Raw genomic sequence first — 21,031 nt, 5'->3', positions numbered from 1 at the left:
ACATAGTTTACAAGCAGTGTCAAAATGCTGTATGGTTGTAAAAGTAAGCATCCCATTTTCAGCCAAGATGTTGCTAATTACGAAAATATAAGCTTTATAGAAACTATGAAATACAAGAATAGTCTTTAAATAGGTTTAAAAAATCCTCAAAAGATAGCAGCCAAAAATGTAGGACAAACTAGATTCTAGAATTTTTATACCTACTTTTACTTAGCATTTGTTATATACGGTGGGTATTGTTTAAACATATGCCAGAAACCCTTTTAAAAACCTTCAAAATTCCTCTTCATTAAATTAGTTTAATCACTTGTGTTTTCATATAGGTACAGTTCTGTCAGCTAAAATAAATTTCTCACTTTCCTCCTCCATCATTCTAACAGTTTAGCACTCTGAAAAGTAGTTTGGGGATAAAACTTAATTCTGTCAAGTCACTAACGTTCGTTTTTTTAAATGCAGCATAACGGTGAAGTTAACTTTCTCCAAATAGCAGAGAGAGAGTTATTAGTATAAACATGCTCTTTCAAGTAATTTAGATTCAATAGGGACAGATTTTCTGAGGGGGAAAAAAGGGAAACACTGGTTTGTTAAATTTTTAGGAGGATGTTCACTATGGAGCTCAAGTCATTACTTGTCATTTCAGCAGCTTAACCCTGAACAATATCATATTTTTAATTATGACCTTCAGTTTAATAGTGCATAGCTTTTTCATGCCTTTTTCAGTGTTTTTATGCTACTGATCTAACATTGCCTGTCACTTATGGCTCTCAGTGTTTGTAACTCCAGCAAAAAATTGCTACTCTGATAAAAGTCCAAGAATCTTGGGCAAACCATACTTACTTGAATTTAACTGCCAGTCACAGTATTTGCAAAATACATTTTCAGCATGTCAAAGGATCCACAAGTGGCTCTCAGGAGGAAACTATTTTCTATTTAAAGTCTATAGAACAATTTGGGATCCACACATTGCCTGAAAAAAAAGTAATTCTGATCAATCCAATAGCTTAAATAACATTGCACAACCATCAAAACTATTGTTGCTCTTCTTTCCGAAGGCATGCACATCTGAAACTATGCTATCTCATGAATAGTTTACTGGTCCAGATGAGATTCTGTGGTGTGTCAACAAGGGAAACAGTGCTCTAAGTTTGCATGCTTTAGCATGAAAGTTAGAGAACAAACTGTGATAAACGTAAGTTACGCTATGCTGCTTTGCCACATACAAATAACACCATGAGTGAAAAGCCACTATTTCACAGAACCAAGTGGAGACAGTGTTCTATAAGTTTTACCTGCTGTTGTATTGGCCAGTCAGTTCTCTGTAGATAGACTGTAGATCAGCAGCAGTCCTGCATGTGCAGATGCAGCAGAGAATTTCCTCCACTTTGAAATACTGACTCACTATCAGTTCAGATTTTTGCAGTACATCTTTACTAACGTTAAGTAAAATATCCAAGGATGCACAGGGCCTCCTGTAAGGAGAGAGCTACTGTTATATAGTGTTCAAACTGGGGTAGATTGTAGATGGATTGGGATAATCCATTGTAGGGCTGTTTGGGATTTAACAAACTTTTAAAAACATGCCATTTGGTACAGCTGGGTATATTCTAAAGCCAGAAATTGTCTCCAGAATACTTTGAAAGAGCAAGAGATCATCAACATCCCTGGCAGGGATGGTCTGAAGTATCTGGAGACAGGATAGGGAATTGTAGCAGAGGTCTCATAACTTGAAAATCAAACTTTGCAGAGGTTTTAGTTCCATTAGAGCTGTTGGCCACCTTTCCCACACTACCATTATATGCAACACATAGCAACTATAGTTTCTCTTTCTCTCCTCCTAGATAAAAGGTCCAGTGATTGCAGGCTTTAGTTTTCTACCTTTTCATTAGGATATGAAATTAAACATTTTATAATAGTTGCTAACTCTGTCTGCTTTGAAGTAGCTTAGATTTTGTTTTTCTGGACTACTAAGAGGTTATAACAACCCTATTCTGAGATTATGATGTTACGCACACCCAGCATTTAGCAGACATTACTAGAAAGATCCCCCTAAATTTCTTTTGTTCTTACATAAGTTGTCTAACTAGAACATACACCTGATGGGGCCATTTCCCCATTCCCATCCACAAGCTACCACATTTTCCTGCTTTTAAAAGCCAGTTCTCAGGATGCTTAGTTTACCTGTACTTGCAGCATGCTTCAAAGTGATCCTGGTGCAACACTAGCTAACCACTGGAGATAAAAGAGGAAGGTGAGAGGAAGCATGGGGACAAAATCAACCTCTGATACTGCTTGCGTTACTGATCTTTGAAGAAAGCGTTCAGAGGTATCTAGAAGAAAGGATAGTTTTATATTCTAAACATTTGCAGTTGTTCAGAAGACAGGAGTTATTGCTATTAATTTAAAGAAATTTATATAATGAGAGACTGAAGTAAAGGACAAAATCAGGTTTATTAAAAAAATACTTTACAGGAAAAAAATCTATGCATTCCATTGTACTATTTTACAAAGAAATAGCTTAACAGTTTGACACGCTTGTACAGTCAGCTACTAAAAGAAATACACGGGTTAGAGGATTATTCACATAGAGGTTCTGTTTACGCTACGCATTATAAAAACCTCTTTAAAACTTGTCTGTTAAATGTCAATAAATATACTAGGGTCGCACAAAGCAAACAGTCTTCCAGGCAATTGTACATGTCCTCTGTATGCAAACAAGTTAGATACATTTAAACCCACAGAAAATATATTAGCTGCCAATCAAATTAAATCATATAAGAAATCTCTTTACATGTTGTACAAAGAAATTAGAAGTATAAGTATTTCTTTAGACAATTGAAGAGTGCTATAATAATATTAGCTCCTCAGCTACATGTGCTATTTGATCATAACAATTATTTATATTACTGGAAGGTAATGTAAGGCCATAACATTGTTGGGAAATCTTCTTTTAGACCAACGTAAGTTAATTTACAGTACCAGCCTTCAGGTGAAAAAAAGGTCCCTTTTCAGGAGCTGAAGATAATGTCCCACCCACGCCACATGCCCTTTAAAAACAACCAATATGGCTACATACACTTAGCATTTATAACAATAAATGTAAAGTGCTTATCACTCAATTCAAGCATGTGAATGGCAGAATGAGCAAAATGAAGGACTTGAACTCCCATCCATCCTGAAGCTCTAACAAAATAGAATTTTATGTCAAGAGACTGGGCCTAAGTACTCATGTAGGAAAACAGTTGACAGATTAACTGTTTTTCTATTTGGCAAAAGGTATAGATTAATAACAACTTTATTACATATCCTCACAGAACACTTTAGTGAATGGTCCATCTTCTTGGAAGAAAACATGTCAACAATAGAGAATTGAACTATTGGCTTCACAAAGTACTTTTAAAACAGGTCAAGTTTCTGCACAGAAAGAATTAGGACACCCAAGGGAGAGGAAAATGTGATATTAAAATTATTTGACATTTGGCTAACTGATCTCTGGCACAACATGGCCCTTCACCTTTATCCCAGTTTACAGTTTTCCTTGGCTGCTAATAAAGGAACTGTAAGCTGTGCTTAAAACAGAAGCCAAGCCCACGTTTCCATCTTAGGTTATGTCTACACTACCACAGTAAGTCCACCTATGCTATGCAACTCCAGCTATGTGAATAACGTAGCTGGAGTTGACGTACCTTAGGTCGAGTTACCACGGGGTCTACACCGTGGGGGTTGACGGGAGAAACCCTCCCGCCGACTTACCTTACTCTTCTCACTGGGGGTAGAGTACAGGGGTCAACTGGAGAGCAATCTGCAGTTGATTTTGCGGGTCTTTACTAGACCTGCTAAATTGACCACCGGTGGATCGATCTCTGAGCGGTGATCCTGGCTGTAGAGTAGACCTGCCCTTAGAGCTAGTTATGCTCTCTAGTATCATGTCCCTGGACTACTGCTGTTAAAAATCTGACTTGGTTTCAAGATGAGAGTATTCTAAATTTCAGTTCCAGACGTCAACAAAACCCATAGGTTTTTAAAAGACAGGGCAAATCTTCAGTGGAGCTATGATGATTTATCTCCACTGAAGTCAATGGAATTATTATAAATCACATCAGCTGACCTGATATATGAATGAATTCTAGAGGAATATAATCAAAGTATCGAAATGTGACAGACTGTTCTGAAATTTATTCCATCTTTATGTATAGATCTGTTTCATCATATCCATAAGTCCTCAGTCTACTGACAGCTGTTGATATAATGATATATTCTTGCCAACTGAATTTGAGATATGCTTGCATAAAGAATATAGGCATTAAATTATCACTGAATTTAATGAACTATCTTCTGAAATCTTTGAGTGATAAGTCAATCAGAAATTGACATTTTCCACCAATTACTTGCAAATATTTTACTCTTAAAACTAGCCAAAGATTTGATTTGCCCAATATTATACTGGAAAAATTAACTTGTCCATCTGTCACTTGACTTCTCACAAAGCACAAGTATGACATCTGTATTCTTCATATTTATTATTCAGTAAGCCATTTGTAGTGCTGACCAGTTTAGAGTACTGCACATCCGAAGGTGGTATTCCACCTGTAATTCACTGATTTCAGAATTATAGATACAATCTAATGGGCAACAGATTTAGCCATCGATTTCATAAGCAATTCTTTCCATAGCTATATTTAGAGATGAGCTGGATTTGGAATCAAGCTTGGAAGAAGTCTGGTAATTTTGGATTTTGCAAATGTTTCAAAAGTTGCATTAGTACTTAATTAAAGATTAAAATTTGTACATGCAAAATTAAGAAAAAGTTGTAATAAAATTAAAAGCTTCCTTAAATTTTTTCTGAAACAAAAATCTGCTCATCTCTACCTCCGGCTGACAAATAACATCAAAAGAATAGCAACATTATCCAAATCATTCTATGACTAATTTATAATAAAGAGGAGGACATCAACTTGACTTTCGGTTTTGAACTAGTAAACTGAGTAAAAGGAAAGTATGGTACAGTGGTTAAAGACATTCAATCCACAGAAGTAAAAGAGTGAAGCATTTTCTTGATATTTTAGAAAGAATAGATTATTTCACACAAGTAGGACACTGTTTTGAAAACAGCGTGAAGCACTCTGCTGGTCTATTGTATGCATTAGTTTAAAAGCATGCTATTTAATATAGTTTACAGAGATGCTTCCAATATCCATTTACAAATTATATGTCTCTCTTTTCATTTTATTTCAAGCTCTAGAGGAATACAAATAAAAAATAATGGTGCATAGTGCATCTTAAATTGTGAATCTTTTTAGCCTAAGTATGTTTAATTTTTGCATTTTAATATATATGGGGAGAATTGGTTTTATAAAGGGATGAATAGCTTTTCCTTCAATTGTAAGGTCTTTGAAGATATGTCAGTTCCTGAGTGATTATACACAGTGCTGACTGTCAAGGGACAATCACCTTATTAGTTAGTAATGACTTAGAAATGATAATACCATCTTTGACATGGCCAATGAATAGCACATGGGAGAAGGGAAATGAGCACTTGGAAGACAAGCAGAGTGAGTTAAAAAGAAAGGGAAAATAACACTAACATAATATTAACCAGCGGAAACATGAAAGAGGCACTGAAACCAATATTGCCTGTGAAGAATTTTACTTTGCACAACCCATTAAAGCTCTATAAAATTATTCTCAACAAAAAAGTGGGGAAAAATGCCAGAGAACAGAGGGCCTGTTTCTGAACCAGCTTTGATAATCCAGAATTTTTGCTAAAGTTAAATTATACCCCTGCATGAATCATATTACTTTTCATAAAAGCTTTCCATTCTAACACCTTATTTACACAGATTACTAAACAAGTCACCACCACTTCAATCTGTAAATTAGTCTGAAATATTTTCTAATTTGTCTTCACTTTTGTACTGAAGACAATACATACATATACATATATAAGGAGTAATACAGATTCTAACTAATCACTGCAGTATTTTCTGATGATTATTTTGCTATCAGTTTAAAATTGTGACCTCTATATTGAGGTGCTAAGATGCATATAAGTCTACACAAAACAATATTGCACAAAGTAATATTTATAATAACAGATTAACATATTTCAGAACCTTTTTAAAGAGAAGATTCATAATTGATATTTAAAAGATGCACCCAGAACTAATAACACAGCATCTTTTCTTTTCCTTATTCTAATATAGTGTTAGAAATCTCTCTCCTACCCCAGTGAGGATTAGAACAATGAAGTTATCCGGGGACAACTTCAGTGGCACCAAAATCAAGTTTGTATCCTAGGTGTGGGGGGGGACTCTTCTTCTGATGACTAGAAAAGACAGTTGTTATATAAGTGGTGAGTGAAAGTCAAATACAGATCACACAAACATTCAGAAATATCGTAAGACTATAAAAAGAACTATGTCAGCAGATGACACTCAACATATTAGCTTGTGTCACTGATGTTTCAAACACAGCACCAGGGTACCCAAAAGCTACAAGTGGAAACAGCAACCCAATGCCATAATATTTTATTTTGAAATAGCAATACAGAACTTCAGAGAATAAGGACAACCAATATAAATCAGTTATCACTGACCCAACTCTATTAGATTAAGTGCATCAGTACCAGGGAGAGGATGTTTTCCATCAGATGCTTATTGTGAATTTATCAAAACAAGCTGCCAAGGTTGTTAGTATTTTAATGCTTTAAAGTGCTCAGACAAGAATGCAGCTACCTCCATGAGACTGCCTTTAAAAAAAAAAAATTAACACTAGAATTAGTCGTGTCCAGGAAAGATGTATTTAGGAAGCAAAATCCTCACATCAAACATTACAAGCAGTACTATGGAAAATATTGTGTCTAAGTGATTACATTTCAACAGGATAAGATGTCACACTTCACCCTTTTATGAACCGTTTAACAATTAAAAATTAAAAGATCTATATATCTAGTAATTTTAGTATCCACCAGGAATTTAAGGACAGACCAAAACATCACTGATCATCAAAAGTGCTGTGCTTTCTCTTTGATTTTAGCAATTAAAATCAGATGGGGGAGCCTTCTGCAGAAGCCATCCTTTTATGGTGAAGGCTAAAGAAAAAATTAAGCAGGGAGCTTACATTTTCCAAGATAGTTCAATGACTTTTAGCGCTTGGAGGAATTCCATTCTGATTTTGATGAGGAGATATTGAATTATTACCTCATTTTAAACAGAAAGAAGTGGTAGACCACTATTACATGCTGTACTATGGGAGTAAAATACAACTTGAACTTTTGCATAATCTGTGTAAAAAAGATATGCTTGACATTTTGGAATGTCACCTTTCTTTATAGAATTATAGGCAAGATTTCTCCAATAAAACATAAGCAAGTTATAAAACTATAACTTCACATCAAAATTTTAAAAAGTTGTTAAAAAATGTGTTTGACTATGTACATATCACACAGAAGAGTCTGTGTGATCCTGTGGATTATGTTGCTGATCAGATTCTAGTTTAAAAACTGGAAGAGGCTGGGCTACCTGATCTGGTTGCAGAACAAGTCCCAATATTGATGAAATTGAGGAGGAGGACGGTTCCCCTGTTGTAAGCTGCATTTCTACACCTGGTTCCTCAGACTCTGTTTTTACACTCACACATTGGGGTTCACCTTCTGATTCTGTCTTTTCAGGGATATTACTGTTCATGTTTGAATTGCTTTCTGCATTTTGAGAAGACTTCCCCACAGGATGGTACTGTTTCAGCCTTATATGCCAGGCTAAACTGCAGACCGCTGACACAGTTTTGAACTGATGAATGACATTTCTAGGGATGAAGTAGATGTCATTGTCACACAGCTGGATTCTAGCATAGCGAATGCCTTCCCGTCTCATTTGGTTTAGCTTGGCTTCATCCACCCATTGAACACACTGAGGGGAAGAAAGGAGAAAGTTACTGCTAAGCTGTATGCAAGGTCCAAAGCTGGGCATCCACTTAGATTGAAGAGTACACTTTCAGTCCAGCAACCCATTAGATTGACTACTCTTTAAAGAATATAACTTCAGTCAAGAATCTACTTGCGGCAAGAACAAATCTCTAATGCTTCATTATGAAGTGCTGTGCGCATCTGAGGTAACAAATAATGACCCATTGCCAGAGCATTATGGGGTCACAGGCAGGTCTTAAAACAAGAATTAGAGCTTCAGTAAGAAGCTTTTGACATGCCATTACCAGACAGAGCTGGGTGTGGTTGGTCTGGCACAAGCAGACCACAACTTTGTTTATGTCAGAAGGAGTCTGCGGCAAGTTGGGGGAATGGAAACCCAAATTATGTGAAATTCCTGAAACCCATACTCAAGACTTCTTGGTTTCTTGTCTCCTGAAGGAAGGAGCTTTGTGACAGTTGGTCACGCTAGGATCAAAACCCATGACCCTCATGTGATGAGCCTACCACCACTAAAACAAGAACTACAGATAAATAGCTCTAGTCACAAGTCTAGAACTACATCTGAGACACCTACTATTTCTACCTTTATTTCAAACATTTGACGAACACTAACTTTTAAAAAATCCATAAATATGATGCTTTTGAAGCATTTCCAAAATGCTGGAAATAAGCTGCAACTGAGGAACACAGTACCTGTGACACTGGAGGTTCATGCAAGTCTAACTGAAGTCTCTGTACCACATCAGTGAAGTCTTCAGCATGGAAACAAACCACATCTTTGGTTATTCGAGGTTGGACGCTCCTAGAGATGAAGATTGTCAAGACTGAGTTTTAAAGAATTTGTGATTACAGCTCTGGAAATCAAGAGTTACCATAAAGAAAATACCTATTATAGTTTTCTACTGGGTAATAAGTCTCTCAGCATCACAACTAGTACAATAACGTTAGTATATGCACATTCTTTAGACTCCACAGATCCGACCTCATTTCCTGAATTGCTTCATTTTATCTTTGACTTGAACTTTACATAGCAAAAGAGACTGCACTACAGCTCCAGAGGGCTAGGTTCAATTCCAAACTGTGTGACTTTTGAAAAGTCACTCTGTCTCAATTCTCCTATTTTATAATTGGCCTAATATCTATATTTTAAAGGAATATTGGAAAGAAAAATTTGTAGGACACTCAAATACTATGGTGATGGGGACCATATAAGTAGATATTGCTTGTTCAATGGATTTGAAACACAGGGCAAGGGAAACATTGGCACTGCTTATTTTATCTTAATCGTGGACAATATTGTTGCTGATGACACTGTTCCTGCTGTCCAATTTCTACTGTAATTGCTACAGACAACATTCCCAACTCAAAGCTTGTGATTTCTTCCCAGGACTTAGTTACCAGCAATGCCCTGGATCGGGAGGTAGAAAAATATTGTCGGTACCATCACAAATGAACAATTGACCTGACCATATTCTGTTTATGTAATTGAACTTGTATTATAATCAATTAGGAGATGAAGGAAAAGACATGCAGGAGGCACCAGATACAGTGGCCTACACTGCATATCACACAAGTTCTCTGCAAAATACTCCATGTTAACACAGTTTTTTGTGCTTGACTCAGGAGGGAGAAGGAAGTAGGAGTAAAAGTTGCCAGAGTTGTGTATTTACTAGATTATGTTTTACAGACTTTACACAGCATTTGAATAGTCACATATCATTTGGTTTTAAACAAATATATATATAACTAGGCTGCTATTCAACCGATACTTCACATTTTCTCCCTTTTATAAAGGGAAGTCAGTCTCAAATACAACTGGAGTGGTTACAAAATTCAGTCACACTTACCATTCACCAAACTGTACAGCTTTCAGCACTCCTACAGCAGCTGTACTCTGCCAATCAAACCCCTGACCTACATGATCAGCATGGGCTCTTGTTCGGTCTTCAAAGAGAACTTCACGGGGCTCACTGGTCCGAGGTAGGTATTGGAGGTTTTTTATTTCGTTCATTGATCTATAAAGTGGGGTGAAGAGAGGAGGGAAAAGGATGTTCCAGACTACTCAGAGATTAAATGAATGGCACAGCTTTCCTATCTGTACATGTATTAAGATAATTTTGAAGAAATACTGCTAGTGTCCTTTAACGTTCAAAATCCAAGACCAAAAATGCTCTTTGCTTTTGCTATATGTATTACGTATCAAATTGGTATTCAAAGATTTAAGTATAGTTAGTGCTGCAGATTTGTCATGGCTTTTTTTTTTTTTTTTTTTTTTTTTTTTTTTTTTTTTTTAAATCAAAAAGTCACAGAGCAGTCATGGTAAATTTAGTAAGAGTCATGGATTTTGTGACTGCTCTGAGATTTTTGATAAGATACCCTGACAAATGAAGGGGCATCAACCACCTCCAGCAGCACCCTCCAACCAAGAACTGCAGCCCTCATACCAGCAACCATCCTGATGCAGAGGGGAGGACTGGGGTGGTGGGGATGGGACTGGAGAGTGAGCCACCCTGCACTCATCCCAGGCAGCAACAACTCCCGTATCTCTGAGGGCTGGGCCCCAGGATTGAGAGGGAGCTTGCCTTACACTCACCTCATGCCTGTGCTTTGGTGGTTCCTGTGCCAGGTGGGGCTGAGCCTGGCTCCCTGCTCTGGGCATTTTAAGTTGGTATGCCAGGTCACAGAGCCACTAAGGTTTAACCCACTTCCTATCCCCACCATGGTGGGGGCCAAACCTGAACTGTTCTTTGACCCAGTGCAGCCAATTGCAATGCCTGGAGCTGGCAGCCACGACCAGCCTGGCAGGACATGAGTTGCTGGTATGGAGTGAATCATAGACATTAAAAAAAAAAAAAACAACAACAAATGGGAAAATCATGCTATACGTGACTTATGTCCTGCTGTTACAAATCTATAGACCTAATTAGTCCAGATTTAATCCAGATTGAGGAAAAGACAACAATTAAAAAGGACATTAGGTATACTATATATTTCGAAAAATGTGAACTCTTTAGTCAACCTCTGAACAGTCACATTGTGATGTTTTATTATCCTTTTGAACGACAAGAATTGTGCCATACTTAAAAATTCAATTTAAAATACAGATGCTTAAAAATATTAAGTTATCTAGAGAGAACATATTGGGTTTTCTGCTTAAAGCTGTGATGAAAACATGATTCCAATTATTTCTCTCCCCAAGATTGGTTGCACAAAACACTCCACAGGAAAATTGAAGGGAAATTTGCCTCTTGGATTTCAAGCAGCTGGTGGGAGGTAGATATTAATGGTTTTACTCAGAACTTGAAAAATTACAATTTTAGAGATTAAAATAAAAAGCAATTTAAACAAAATTAACACTACTAACAATTCATTTATAACTGCAGATTTAGATTGTCTATTTGGGGTTTCCTTGGACTCTAGAGGATGGAAGGCTTTGTCAAAGCAATTTAACTACTGCTGCGTAGTTTATCAAAGTGTTAGACAAAAAACTGTCATTGGCAAGAGCAATTTTAAAGATTCACAATCAAAGCTTTTTTATTTTTATTTTTTTTTAAGAGGACAAGAATATTTCTCTAACAAATTCTCTTTGGCAAAAAAATTATACCCTTCGTTTCCCCACCCGGTTACAAAATAATGGCATAATTTTGTACTTGCTGGCTTCAGCACAGCACTGAAAATGTTTGTCATTTGCACAGGCAGTTGAGGAGATTTAAGTAGTTAAGAGAATATTCCTCTGGAGTACAGTATTTTTTGAGAAGGCAACCAATATCAAGACTGCTTAAATAACTAGCATTAGGACCAGCCTTTAATGCAGTGTAGGGACTTCTGCACTGTGTTGGAGAAGTACACCAAATATTAGCTTTTTCACAGACAGAAGTAGGAAGTAGACAACGGGGGATGGATCACTTGATGATTCCCTGTTCTGTTCATTCCTTCTGAAGCACCTGGCACTGACCACTGTTGGAAAACAGAATACAGGGCTAGATGGACCACTGGTCTGACCCAGTATGGCTGTTCTTATGTTCAGGAACCCAAGAGATATGTCAAACAGGCAATATATAGAGCTGTCAATGTCAAGGAAACCTTGAACTCAAATGCACTTATATGGAACACAGGCAACATGTTAGTTTGGCTTAAATAACTGGACTGCTTGGTTCTAAAGCAAAAAGAATGAAGTCACATGGGAAACTTAAGAAAGCCATGAAGTTTACCTTTTGAAAGACTAATTTCACAAACAATAAGGACCAACATTAAGACCTTAGAATAGATAGTACTTTATCTAGCTGTGATCTGCTTTTCTATTAAAGGAAAATAATGTTACCGGCGCCGTTTGAATGGTGATTTTGGCATATCTGCTGTCGGGATCATCTGTTCTCCGGGTCTCACCCACATTATGGGGCCATCATCACTTTGTGACCTGCATTGAAGCTGAAGGCTAGAAAGAGTGCCCCAGGGCAAAGTCATCTAAAAACACAAAAAGCTATGTCAAATGGACAACAGTTAAAATTTTGGTAAGCGCAGGCTCAAGTTCATTACCAAGAGAACTATACAGAAACCAAACCTTATAGTTAGAGATGAAACGTTGTATTTCACCAATGATATAGTTAACTTCTTCAGCTTTTAGAGAGTAGGCCATTGTGAAACAGACACGCAACAAGAGCAATCAAGACTGATTGCTGTAGCCTCTAAATTAATCTCCTTTCAGTATCTACTTCTTTGAACAGAAAATAGATTTTAACAGCATCCTCAGTAAGATAGTTTGAAAGTTCATCACCATCTGAATGGAGAAGCTGTACCTAAATTCTCTCATTTTTTAGCAACTTGAAGTTGTAAGTTAGAAGTGTTAAGACATTTATGTTTGATAATAAAAAATTTAAACAAAATAAAATTACTACAACAGTATAATGCTCACTCTCAGAAATGGAGATTCCTCCAACATATCAAGAAATTCTGGGAAGTAGTCACCAACTTCTTCATCGACTGCTCCAACAAGACTTATCTGCCGCATTGGGCCTGCTCTGTAGGTTCCACAGCAGTATGTTCTATTGACCTAAGAATGGTCAGAAAGAGAAAAGGCAAAATGAGACACATTGTTCCATGGCAGGAAATTGAAGTTTATTAAATCAGTGTTTCAGACTGCAATGTAGTTTATGTTCAAATCCAGGACTCCTTTACATACTTGAGAGCAGTTAGTATCTTTAGAATACATGAAGAAGCTGTTCAATGTCAATACACACCAGAGCATGAGCACCTCCAGGGGCAAGGGGAAAAAAAGAATTTGACTCCAGAAGACATAGTGCTAGGCAGCATACTAATAAACGTTATGTTGTTTTCTTAGCTGAACAGCACCAACAGATACAAAAAGCCACTGTAGCCAGCACAAAGAATGCTGTGTTTCATAAAAATGCCTTGTCATATTTTCTATCAATAAAAATTCATCACAAACATAAATAATTGCTTTGACACTGGGTTAGTTTCTGCCTTCAACTGTATGTGCATACACCAAAATACATCTTTGCAGTTATCAATACAGTGTTAAATTAAGTTTAGAGGATTTAAGAGCAGTATTCTCTACATTGCTAGTAAGAAATCAGCTTTGTTTTCTTTCTCCACGATAGTACATGACTAAAATGTAATGTCATTTAAAAAGCCCCATTCTGCAATACCAGAATTAAAAGCAGATAATGAGAAAGGAGAGTCACTCATGTTCTTGCATTTTGCTCATGCAAAGCAAACACTCAAAGTAAACAGGATGCTAATGGAGGAGCATGGACTCAGAGGTTGCATTGATGTGACCAAAATATTGCTCTAGTCTTAGGGTAGATGAATTTGATTTCAAAACTGGTGTTGGCCAAAAGAAGAGATGCATTCCCATTCATGGAGTGGCTGTGAAGCAGGAACTGGACATGTGTCTTATACTGCCAAACATTCACGCTGTCAGTATATGTGACTCCACTGCAGATTTAAGTGGCATGGGGAAAAGATGGCTGAACACAGCAGCTGAACACCCACAGAAGTGGGTGGAGAAGGAGTTTAGAGATCTTTTTGCCCTCCCGCCCACACAGAGAGAGAGAGAGAGAAAAGGGAGCTCCACAGAGCCTCTCACACACCCATTTAGATACCCCAACACCCAGTCTCAGGGCTCTGTGTCTGGGGCATACATTGAGACTGTTTGTTCTCAATTCTCCACCTGGAGTTTTGGGGGTGAGGCTGTGGGCTGCTCTGATGGTGTCTATTCTGCACTGCCCACCCTGATCTCCGTGCTTGTGGCAGTAACAAAGCATGCCCACTCTCAGCTCTCAGGGACTTAGTGATGTGTCTATGGTGTGAACTGAACAACCCCTCTTCTTTGGTCTCAGGGCTATTCACCTGAGTCATGCCTGTTCCCAGCTCCTGTACAGTCTTAGTGATGTTTGGCTGTAATATGGGCCAGACCCGGTCTCAGTTCCCCTTTGGCTCAGCACAATGAGACTTTAGTTGTGGCGACCCCTCACACATTGGAAGACCAATGGGATCCCCTAAGTCTGAGGTAGGTGCTTAGGCTCCCTCTTCAATGAATGGGGAGAGACAGGCACCTAAGAATGGGAACCACAAAAGCCAGCTTGCTAGGCAGGGAGCCACCTAAGCTAGCCACTGGGAGAGGCTACCAAGGGGGGGGAGGGGGCGTTAAGCCTGGCCTTTCACAGAGCTTGATCCCTTTCTCTGCATGCAATCCACAGCCAAGAACCTGTCTCCTGGAGTCAGGTGATTTAGGTGCCTAACCCCTGTCTTGTGAGATTGTCAAGTTCCTGCCCAAAGCCATACAAAACCAGTGGGTGGGGGAAGGAGGCAGAAACCTGCTGTCTACCCCTTATCCCACTTATTAGGGTCCTCAGCTGGGATGTGGGAGACCCTGAGTCACTTCCCCATCTGCTTCATGAACAGAAAGTATGTAAAAGGGGGCCTGGCATCTCTCAAGTGAGTGCCTTAATTGCTGAGCTAAAAGGTAGTCTGGTGTGAACTGCTCTTATTAACACTGTTACATTTCAATTAAATATTAATTGGGCCACAGAAGCTGTAAAACTCAGCCTGTAGTCCATTGGTTTGGGGATTCTCCCAGACTATGGGAGAGTCTGAGTCAATCCCCCTTCTGCTTGATGAAAAGAGGGTTGAGCATGATCGCCTACCTTCCCAGTGAATGGCCTAACTGCTGGGGTATCAATTATTCTGCTGTGGGGCTCCCTCAGTCTTTTCTCTTGAAGCTGTTCCTCTTTACTGAACTATGAATTAGGCCAAAACAAGGCTCACTTCTAAGAAACTCTGCATGCCCTGGGGTTAGGGTACTTCCTTGGGATGGTGGTAGTGCTGGTCAATCCCTTTCTGAGGCAAATGGATTTGCAGTGTAAGTGTCTTTTGTCTTGAAGCTGTTACACTTTAATTATTAATTGGGCCAAAACAAAACTCATTTTTAAAAAGCCCTGTGTAGCTTGGTGGTGCGAATATTTGGCTAGGAGGGTGGTGGTACTGGTTCTGGTTCTAGGGTTGCCAATTTTGGGTGGATGTATTCCTGGAGACTTAATCACATGAAATAATCTTTAATTAAAGATTGATCTTTAATTCCTGGAGACTACAGGCCAATCCTGAAGGGTTGGCAACCCTATCCTCTTGCTGTGGGGAAGGAATGTGCACAGCAAGCTTCTTTACTCTTGAAGCTGTTTCACTTTAATTAACTCTTACTTAGGTCAAAGCAGTGTTGCTCTGTAAGAAGCCTTCTTAGAGCCCCATGATTAGTGTACTCACATGGGGTGCTACAGATGTTGGGTTAATTCCCCTCTTGCTTGCTGAGGAGAAGGAATTTGAGCTCTGAGCTCTTTTCCGTCTCATGCTGTTCCACTTTAATTGACTATTAATTGAGGCAAAGCAAGTCTCATCCATACCACTCTGTGCTTAGCCTGGTGGTGTGGGTACTGGCCTGGTGTGCTGAAGGAGTGGGTTCAGTCCCTGTCCCCGCCCCCTTACCCTGAAAAGGAAGTTGAGTAGACACTGCATTGCCTTTTCTCTTGAAGCTGTGTAACAGTTTAATGAACTATTAAATGGTCCACATCAAAGTTGTTCTGTAAGCTACGCTATTTAGCCTGTTGGTCAGGATACCTGTCTGGATTGGTGGTGGTGGCAGCAGCGGCAGCTTCATTCCCTCTCTATGCTTGATGAGAAGAAAGGATTCAGGAAGCAGGCAGTTTTCCTCTTGACTCTGGTTCACTTTAATTAACTATTAATTGGGCCAAAGCAAGTCTCTTTCACAACAGTTCCTGCATAGCTTGGTGGTTCGGGTACTAGCCTGGGGTACTGGAAATGCTGGCTCAGTTCCCCACCTTGGATTGAGAAAGGAGTTAAATAACAGCTGTCTCTTCTCTTGACACTTGTCCCCTTTATTTAACTATTAACTGGGCCAAAACAAGCTTTATTCATAACATTCACTGTATAACCTGATGGCTCAGGTACGAGCCTGGGGTGTTGGAGATGCTGGTTCAGTTTCTTGCCCTGGTTTGAGAAGAGAGTTGAGCAGAGATTGCCTCTCTTCTTGACGCTTGTCCACTTTAATAAACTATTAAATGGTCAAATCAAAACTCCCCACTATGAAGCCCCGAATAGCCTGCTGTTTGGGCCCCACCTAGGATGTTGGAGAACCTGGTTCAAATCCCATTCCTGCTTTCTGAGGATAAGGGATTTCAGCTCTTGCCTCTTGAAGCTGGTCCACTTTAATTAACTAGGAATCAGGCCACTCCCTGAACTAGGGTCACTCTATAGTCCAGGGTTCAGTTGCTTGCCTTGGCAGTGGGAGAAGCTAGTTCAAATCCTTCCTCTGGCTGTTTCAAAAGGATTTGGAGAAGGCTGTCCTGCCTCCCAGGAGGGAAGTGGGAGGTTCCTGTTTAGGTCCCCTTGCGCTTGCAGGAAGCCCTTGTCTTTCTGGAAACAGAAGGGGGTTTGAACAGAGATCGCTCACTTCATAGGTGGGGCCGGGATGGGGGAGAGCCTTGGTCCAACCCCTTGCAGAGGAGGGGATGGACCCAGGGTCTCCCACTGCCTGGGTGGGTAGCCTAGCCGTGGGGGACAAAAGAGTGATTCACTTTTTTTAATGTAGCTCAAGGAATATTTAAATAAAACAACCCCAGAGGCAATTGATATGTGTTGTAACCCCCTTGCTCACAGCAATAATTGAACCAGGGTCTCTAACATCCAATGCAAAAGCCCCAACCACTACACCACAGAAAGCAGCTCTATTGGGAGATGTCCTTTGGCCCAATTCGTAGTTTAATTAAAGTGTAACAGCTTCAAGAGAAAAGGGTACTTCTCACAAGGCAGAGGGAGGAATTGAACCAGGATCTCCCACATCCCAGTAGGGTACTCTAGCCCCTGTACCATACAGGGCTTCTCAGACTAGGCTTGGCCCAGTTAATAGTTGATTAAAACAATTTCAAGAGAAAAAGATCACTCAACTCCCTGCCCCAGAGCAGGAGGAACTGACCCACAGCCTCCAACAGCCCAGGTTAGTACCCAAACCCCTCTATCATTGAGGGCTTCTTACACTTGACTTCTGCTTCGGCTGTTACTAGTTAATTAAAGTGAAATGGCTTCCAGAGGCAAGACCAAGGCAGCCCCACATTAGAATAACTTATAGCCCAGTAGTTAGAGGTAGGTGATCACTTGAGGTAGGCGATCACTGCTGAAATCCCTTCTCATCAAACAGAATCATAGGCCTGGAAGTCTAAGTAACTTTTAACTTGTTCTTTTCCCATTTTAGCCTGTGATCCTATCTCATTTTCACTGACATTCACTATTTTAGATGTCCTATCACCACCAACCTTCTTGCTGAAAACTGAAACAAAAGTTATTAAGCACCTCTGCCATTTCCACATTTTCTGTTATTATTTCCCCCCGCTTGAGTAACAGTCCTACCCTGTCCTTGATCTTCCTCTTGCTTCTAATGTACTTATAGAATACATTAGAAAGGGGATTGAACCAGACTGGCCCACAACCTGGAGTACCCCAACCACTGCACTGTAGAATGATGCTCCTTGTGGCCCAATTAATATTTAATTATTTATTTAAAGTCAAACAGCTTTAATAGGAGATGAAGAACAACTCACATCAGGGTAAAAGGAAGGCTCAATTCACCATCTAACCACAAAACTGTACCTCAGACGCTTTTCTAGGTCTTCTCCTAGCATACAAATTTCCAAGCCAATCTGGCTCTGCATTTGCATTTTAGAGCCCTTTGAAAGCTTGCTTTAAAGAGAAATACTACTGGCAGCCTGTATGTCTCCATGCCTGTTGCCGTTCCATGGCTTGTTCCCAGCCCCCCCAACTTTGTAAAGCCAATGTTAACATCCTGCTAGGATTATTGGGGTTTGGAGATGGGTATTGGTCACATCCAGGGAAGGCGAGTGACATGCACACACTAGGTGAACATTGCTCATTTCCCCCCACACACTAGCTTTGGGAAAAGAAAAGTGATTTCTTCCTATCCCACAAACCAGAATGAAATATCAGCTATGGTGTATTAGTAACCTAACTGCAGGCTGTCATTTTTAAGCCTGCTCCTATTAGCTACAGTGTGAGCAGTTTTGAAGGCCACGAGCAGAAACTCTCAGACATCAAAGATGATCTGATGGGGCTACCTCCTAGACTATCTCTGCTTGTTGATGGCTTTTTAAATTAGGACCATTACTTTGAATTCATGGTATGAAAAGACCTGACCAAATCAGAGAGTTAAAGAACCAAGCCATGTGTGAATCAAGAAGTCCTTGCTCAGTATGACTATCAACATTTGAACTGCATTTTTTTCCAGAGTCAGCAGCCTTGGGCTCAGAGGTATCTTTATTTTACTAAAAAAGAAAAGGAGTACTTGTGGCACCTCAGAGACTAACAAATTTATGTATTTATTTATTTATTTTACTGTGTAGTAAGAAGCAAGCAGCTCTGGCTAATGTGCACTGCAACTTGTTTGCTACGGACCACCAAACAAACGAGAATCTGCTACCAACATGGACCTCTTTCAGCCAGCACCTGAAACATGCAAATGATCAGCCACTCATAGGGAATCATGCAACAGTTCAGTACCTCTAAGCGTCCTTTGCCAACAACAGATGGGCCATAGATAGCATGGGACACCTTGTTCCTAAAATGATGGTCCTGCACCTGCTCCAGCTGGGTAGCTGTAAGAGTACCCATGCAACAAAGAGATGCAAATGCAGCAGGGAAGATTTCAGGTACACCAATGCATGCAACTGGGGTGGTGATGAGCATAGCAACAGAGTATCAATGTCGATAAATGCAAAGTAATGCACACTGGAAAATAATCCCAACTATAAATATAAAATGAGGGGGTCTAAATTAGCTGCTATCACTCAAGAAAGATCTTGGAGTCATTGTGGATAGTTCTCTGAAAACATCCACTCAGTGAGCAGCTGCAGTCAAAGAAGCAAACAGAATGTTGGGAATCATTAAGAAAGGGATAAAAAATAAGACAGAAAATATCATATTGCCTCTATAAATCCATAGTACGCCTACATCTTGAATACTGTGTGCAGATATGGTCACCCCATCTCAAAGATATATTGGAATTGGAAAAGATTCAGAAAAAGGCAACAAAAATTATTAAGGGTATGGAACTGCTTCCATATGAGGAGCAATTAATAAAACTGGGACTTAACGACTAAAGGGGGATATGGTAGAAGTCTATAAAATCATGACTGGTGTGAGAAAGTAAATAAGGAAGTGTTATTGACTCCTCATAACACAAGAACTAGGGGTCACCAAATGCAATTAATAAGCGGTAGATTTAAAACAAAAGGAACTATTTTTTCACACAATGCAGTGCCGAGTTCGTGGCACTCTTTGCCAGAGTATGTTGTGAAGGTCAAGACTATAAAAGGGTTAAAAAAATAACTAAAGTTCATGGATAAGTCAATCAATGGCTATTAGCCATGATGGGCAGGGATGGTGTCTGTAGCCTCTGTTTGGCAGAAGCTGGGAATGGGCAACAGGGAATGGATTATTTATGATTACCTGTTCTGTTCATTCCCTCTAGGGCAGAGCTACTCAAAATGGTGGTCCGTGGACCGGAGCCATCGGCTGCCGGTCTGTGCGCACATTGGAAAAAAAAATTGCCAGTCCCCGACATCAGATAGCTTGAGAAGCACTGCTCTAGGGCACCTGGCATTGGCCACTGTCGGAAGACAGGATATTGGGCTAGATGGACCTTTAGTCTGACCCAGTAGGGCTGTTCTTATTGAACACATCAGACACAGATTCTGAGGGGGAGTAGAAATATTTCAACTATCTGCAAATTACTGTAAGTAAATATAGCTCAAAGGGTGTTGCATGAGACGTTCAGTAGCTCATAATTATAGGCAGGGTCCCAGAAGAGCATATGCTTATACTTTCTTATTCACAAGATTTATTCATGCCAGACACTCTACAGCCTTTCTACTAAGACTCATTACTGTTATACATGTATTGTCATTGAATTCAGTTACAGTAAAAAGATAATTACCGTTGTACCATGTGTGGCTTAGACTTATGTCTCTGGCTGAGTAGATAACATCAAAAAATATATTTTTGATGTTGAGGGTAGAGGCCTTATCTGCATAACTTCACAAAAATAGACAGAAAAACTTCTCTCAGATCAATCCCTTCTAATAATAATTATTTTGTTGCATTACATGGTACAAACAAGCTCATACTTCACGTGACTACAGACTTGCCTTAACCAAAGGCAAAGAAAGCACAGGGAAATGCATAAAATAGATCACCTGGGGCTAAATCTTTCCCAGACTGCCCAAAGTAGTAATACTTTGAGTACATAGTTGCATCATCACTTGTATTTAGAAGCTTTCTTCCCATTTTGGTCAAAAGTAAACTACATTTCTATGAGTTATGGCCCTTTTGGTCACTGGGTAGGGCAGGAGCTGCCTCACAATTCATAACCCCACCTACCACTATTGTCACTGGCGCTCTGTTGCGACCTTGTCCATGGCTGGAAATAGGCTATGGCTCTATCGTTCTCCAGACTTTATTAGCCCTTTGCCCTAGCTGGTATTTTCTGCCATGGTGGCTGATCCCACCCAA

General features: G+C 39.5%; 1 protein-coding gene across 1 annotated transcript in view; it reads right to left on the bottom strand.

The window, feature by feature from the left end:
* Positions 1-2,429: 2,429 nt before the first annotated feature.
* Positions 2,430-21,031, bottom strand: part of RSBN1 (round spermatid basic protein 1) — a 51,441-nt gene continuing 32,839 nt past the window's right edge. The window contains 5 exon segments of the mRNA XM_038379875.2: positions 2,430-7,904; positions 8,615-8,723; positions 9,769-9,936; positions 12,243-12,385; positions 12,834-12,971. Coding sequence (XP_038235803.2) covers positions 7,437-7,904; positions 8,615-8,723; positions 9,769-9,936; positions 12,243-12,385; positions 12,834-12,971 — 1,026 coding nt within the window. The 3' untranslated portion in view covers positions 2,430-7,436.

The sequence above is a fragment of the Dermochelys coriacea genome, chromosome 21 (assembly GCF_009764565.3).
Source record: "Dermochelys coriacea isolate rDerCor1 chromosome 21, rDerCor1.pri.v4, whole genome shotgun sequence".
Lineage (NCBI taxonomy): Eukaryota > Metazoa > Chordata > Testudines > Dermochelyidae > Dermochelys > Dermochelys coriacea.
Note: the sequence above shows the minus strand (reverse complement) of the source record. Positions and strands in the feature narration are given on the sequence as shown.